Raw genomic sequence first — 5,807 nt, 5'->3', positions numbered from 1 at the left:
TTATCATAAGTTACCTGTGGGCAAAGAGTCGCCTCACCTACCAGCATCATTTACCTTCAGACAGACTGAGCTGCCTGTCCTGCTTCAATGACCCTGAGGAAGTCTAGGCAATGAATTGAGAGCAGGTGCCCATCATACAGATGGATGAAGATTAAATTTTGGTAAACTGGAATACTGAACAGTTCCTCATTTTCTGCTTTGCCCTAGAAAAATACCACAAGATGGTCACAAGCAGTTGTTGAATAAGCAGTGATGCTTTGAAAATGGTCATTACAGAAGTCTTCTCTTAGTTGCTCTTTCTCATTTTTTTTTCACCTGCTGTTCTTACAGCATGCAGCTCAGTATCTTTTTAAATTAGCTTTGCCCCATACCAACAGAAGGTGTATGTTGGAGTGCAATGGGACTTAAGTGAAGAGGCACCAAAAAGTACAATGCAGTGACTGGCGTGACACTACTACGATGGCTCAGACAGCAAGCAAGAATCCAACTTTGGACAATGAGTGTCAAGGCTGTGGTCTAATAATAAATCTGATCTTTAATAAAGCATTTATCTGTATGTCTTAAACAGCAACATGGGAGTAAGTATCATTATTTCTATTCTAAAGACAGGATATCCAGATAAATTGGATTATTTGCATAATGTCCCATGAGAAATGGTAGAGCCAAACCAAAAGTGCAGGCTTGATTTATTCCACACCCAAACAAGTGATTTATTCATTCAACCACAGTCACTGCTGTTTGGATTTAAAGGTTGTCTCCATACAGTAACATCCTGATCCTACCAAACTCCAAGAGCCATTTATCAATAAGAAAGATACTGAGCAGTAGAAAAATCTTGTCGACTGAAGAAATACAGTCATCTTTGGAGGGAAGACATGATAATCATTTTAGGAACTTGCACTACACAACAGTTTTAATAAAACAAACAAACAAAAAATTATGCATGATCTTCCACAGTAATTGCTAGGTGACTATTTCAGGCTGACAAAATTTCTGCCTGACCTAGAACACAGTGAAGACAGTCAAATGAATAGCCTTGTTCTCTGCAAAATCAGCATGGCTTTTTAGTGACCAGCCTGATGAGAATTTTAGTTTGAAGTGGTGTTTCTAAGACTACTCATTGCAGGGCAGCACGTGTGTAAGCAATGCTCAGGCACTGTGTCAATACTTTCTGTAGTACTTATGACAAAGTTTGACATTTGGTGGCGCAGGCAGACCTGTTTAAAGCAGCGTAATGCTAAGGAAGACCTATTTAAACGACTCCCTGACACGAACACGTCATCCTTCTCATCCCCTGTTGTTCCAGTGTAAGTGTCTGTGCAACAAACCAAAGCAAAGAAACCACTAGGCTGAGAAGCAGCAATTTCTTTTTGCTGAGTTACTTCTCAGCTTTGTTGTTCCCACATTCAGTGCTTAGCATGCATATAAAGAAAAACAGCTTTGGAATAAGCAGTTGAATAGGGTAGGCAGTGGTGACTGTTTGAAGTTACCATTATGACACCAAAACTGTTTTTTTAACACCACCCTTAATCCCTGTATCATTCAGGTTGGAATCAAACTCTGGAAGTCCTCTGAGTCCACCCCCAGGTCAAAGTAGGGTCAATCTAGAAAATGGCTCCAACTTCCAGGTTAAATTGGGTTAGTCAAAGTCATATTCAACCAAGTCTTGAGTACCTCTAAAGATGGAGGTTCCTTAAAACTTCCCAGGAGATTGAACTATTGCAACTATTGAGTCATGATGCCAGTGGTCTGGATGATGTGACAAGATGACAGTTAGGGAGATATACCCAAAGAACACAGAAAAGATTCAGCTGTATTGTAAAAAATATTTTCAAGTACTATGATTTTAACATGCGGTGTTACTCCTACTGAGGTATGCTTGTTCACCCTTTAGCAATTGCTCTTTACTCACCTTCTGTATACCCACAGACTGACGAACATTCAGCTTTCTTTTTCTTTGAAAGGTGTCCAAGTCCCACAGTTGTGCTGTGTCAGCGGATGTAGTGATGGCATACCTGCCCGAGCCATGGACAGAGATGGAAGACACCGAAGAATCATGTCCCCTCATCCAACTAACTAGCTCCTTGGTTTCTGCAGGAGTTGATGAAAAAGATGAAAAGGATATGAAAGTCACTCAAAGTGAAACAACTACTACTTTACTTTTTATTGCCAACACTATGCTATGAAAGAGACTTTTATGCATATCTAGTATATGGCTATTTACCATCACAGCCCAACAAACAAGAAACAAAGGTATCAGTCTTTATATAGTTATTATACCTTAGAGAAACATAACCATCTCCTCACCTCCAGGTAACAGATTTCATAAGTTATTCTCAGTTCTACACAGAAAGCTAACTTGCACAGACTTGTTTAATTTAGCCTAAGAATCAATCTTAGAAAGTCATGAGCACTATGATCAGGTAAATTCAGGATGCGGATTATCCAATGTGAACACCTGCAGTAATCTCTAGAAGTTGAGGCTGAATGTTCTAGTTAAAATCCTCCACTTGTTTTTACTTGTGCATGATATGTATAGATGATTACGCAGCTATTTATAGGTGCAAGGAAGAAAGGTTTAATGACAACAGGCTATGACTACAGAAAGGCACAGTCAGAAAGCAACACCTCATTAATTCTTTCAGAGTCCAAAACATTTTTATGCTGTGTATTGCATACTAAGGAACTGATTCCTCTGACTGCATTGTCTCCCACTTGTGACTGCATGACCACTAATCTCCCCTCGGTCACCAAACTGTATTTGTGGCAATTACACTATTTACATTGGGTAGTTTGCCTGACAGCCCACGGGGTGGTTCCAGCTGACCTACTCCTGTGGCATCAAAGATGGGAAATGGCTATAAAGCAGCTCATGAAGCCTAACAGTCAAACTTCTGCTGCGCTTACAGATAATTGAGTGCTTAAAGCTACTGTCACATGGGAAGATGACATGGGATTACAGAGTATGGCTTCTAAAGCAGGGGATGGAGCCCACCAACTAAGTATTATCTAATATACCTCCATGGATAGTTTACCCAATATTGACTCATGTGAATAACATTTATGTGAATAATATTTATATTTTAAGACATTCTTCAGTATGATTTGGTATCTGGAAACAGAACCATATAAACATGTAGGACTCTGTGGAATAATTAAGAAGATTTCTCTAAGTGCATCCAAAATCTAAGTTTGGTCTTACTGTGGTTGAAAGGAGGAGAGAAAGCAGAGGATTTCAGACCTTAAATATGACTCTTCCTCTATTTTGAGAAATGATGTGTTACATTAAAATCTTCAGTAATAATATCAGACCCTCAAATTGCAGATGAGTCATTCCTATGGCTTTTGAAAAAAAAATTAAATCCAGATGATGAGAGACACTACAGCTGCACTTTTTGATAGGTTAAGATTAATTTCTGAAGAATGAATTGTCAATGCCTTCCACCTTTTAACTTCTAACCAAGACAGACACACAGCTGGCCTGTGAAGTTAATTTTAGGTATCTCTTTTGAATAAGGATACAGATCTACTTACATACTCAAAAGTACTGATAGTTCTTTTAGTATATATTGTCACGCTTCAAATATTTTACTGTGGATATAGGTAACAAGTAGTTGAGTTGCAAACTAACATATCGTCAACTGATTTTAGTTTGATTTTACATACAACACCTCATTCTAAGCAAACGTACAGAATTGCTTTAACAAAGGTAACATACATAATTGGGGTCCTGTGCTAGACTTCAGTTAAACAAACATCTGCATGACTGTGAGAACAAGAGACTTTGACAAAGCAAAGCTTCATTTACCCACAGGACTATAACACCAATAGGCCCAAACTGTGGGGTTTTTTTTTGGAAGAACAGATGGCATGAAATACATAGTAACATTTCCATAAAAAAAACCTTAAAGAAATTGAGATTGAAACTAAAATTATATAGTTTTTTAGAACAATCCAGATAGTAAGCCTTTAAATTTCTCCTTACCTGTATCAAAGCACTTAATGGAATAATCTGCCAAAGCTACCAGGAATTCTGTCTTTCTGCGAAGATTAAATGCCAAAGCAGTGCAAGCCTGCATTGTCCGCTGAACAAGGTTGAACCTATTTAAAAATACGTGTTCTCATTGCATTAGGAAATTTTGGCTCATAACATTAAGTGGAGTAATAACTTAATCAGTTTCAATATATTTCACTGACAAAAAAATAACTCAAAAGTGAGCAATCATATCCAATTATGATAAAAATATTAAAACTCAGTAGTGTAAATTTGAAAAGATTGACTAATATATTTCTGCAAATGACAATAAACTAGACATAATATTGTAATTCATGGCTTATATTATTAATTGATCAGTACCATTCAAAGAATAATTTCTTGTCATAGTATTTAATTGCTTACATTCTATGAAATTGCTGTTTGTTCAGTTTAGAGTTATAAGCTACTGATCTTTTGGAGCAGCTAAACTAATAAAATAATATTCAGGGAGCCCACAGGGGCTTGCAGTTTCAGCTCTGAGAAAACTGCTATCTATTTCCACATTCACAGAAAACTGAGGGTTAAAACCAGACCTGTGGCACGGTGTTCAGGCAAGTTCCATGCCTCTGAATGTTACAGATGTCAAGACACTTAAAGTGACTCTCACCTGTTTCCAACCAAGTCAAAAACATACATATTTCCTTGGTGGTCTCCAGCGAGTAGGGAATCTCCGGAACTGTCAAAAGCCACATTCAGAAAACGTATTGTCTTTGAATGGTATCCTTTGACACTATGAATTATGTTTACTATAAGTCTGTGAAGAAAGCAAGCAAAACAACCAAGCTTAGAACTGTTTTATTATCACATATTTCTCCAAGACCTATGATTAAAATGTTCCTATGTTATGGTTTTACAATTCTAATAATTCACAGTATTCTATAAAAAATCTTCTTCCATGAAAAATCAGTATTTCTAACATTAAAAAAATATACTAAATAAAAAAAGTCATTCACTATGTTGGAAAGTAGTTAGGAGACATGTAAAGCACGTGGGAGAAATCTACCACTCACGATCCTTTTATGTGGCTCCTAGTTACATGACTTTCAATTATATTAATGAATAACACTAACACATATGCTGATGTATCACCTATCAATGTATCTGAAAGTCCAATTCAGCACTCAGCAAGGAACCTAGCTCTTCATTATCAACTTAAAGAAACACACTAGAAAACTGAGAAACTATGAATTAGTCAGAAACCACTCAGATTAGATTGGGGTGGGGAAAAAAACAGCTTTAATACCACTTCTTTCCAGAGTCTTCAAAAGCAAGGAAGCAAGCCGTTTTTATCATTATTCATCTGAGATATTATGGAACAAAAGTTGCTGGTTTTTCACATTCTATCCTTGTACTGTGCTGTTAGCACAGAATGGAGCCCGATGCAGAACTAAAGCCCGTGTGCAGAATAAGCCAGAAGAGGAAGGTTTTTCCAGGAAGCAGGACATTAAGATTTGAGAGATCTGCTACACCTGGATTTCTCAGATAACACTGGGCCAACTAATTATTTTCTACCATCAGTTACATGTAACTTTAGAGTCTAAAATTGTACAGGATATTGGCAGGCTGATTAAAGACTACAGGGCATTTGCAAAAGACTGTGACCATTGCTGTATAGCCAGATGCTGATGGCTACCTGAGCCACCAACGGCCAAGAGTAGAATAAGCAACCCAGCACCTGGATGCAGCTGTTGGCATATGTACAAAGTGTGAGGGAATATCAGAAGAAGGGTCATGGAGTCCTCGTACAGACTAGAGACAAAATTAATTTTAC

At 37.6% G+C, this 5,807-nt stretch overlaps 1 protein-coding gene across 1 annotated transcript in view; it reads right to left on the bottom strand.

Moving 5' to 3' along the window:
- TBC1D31 (TBC1 domain family, member 31) overlaps positions 1-4,826 on the bottom strand; it is a gene marked incomplete at its 5' end in the record, with an annotated part of 22,365 nt that extends 17,539 nt beyond the window's left edge. The window contains 3 exons of the mRNA XM_010291687.1: positions 1,913-2,091; positions 3,986-4,101; positions 4,644-4,826. Of these exons, the coding sequence (XP_010289989.1) occupies positions 1,913-2,091; positions 3,986-4,101; positions 4,644-4,826 (478 nt within the window). The remainder of the gene's footprint in view (positions 1-1,912; positions 2,092-3,985; positions 4,102-4,643) is intronic.
- Positions 4,827-5,807: the final 981 nt, after the last annotated feature.

The sequence above is a fragment of the Phaethon lepturus genome, unplaced genomic scaffold (genome assembly GCF_000687285.1).
Source record: "Phaethon lepturus isolate BGI_N335 unplaced genomic scaffold, ASM68728v1 scaffold9427, whole genome shotgun sequence".
NCBI lineage: Eukaryota > Metazoa > Chordata > Aves > Phaethontiformes > Phaethontidae > Phaethon > Phaethon lepturus.
This window is presented reverse-complemented; position numbering and strand designations above follow the sequence as displayed.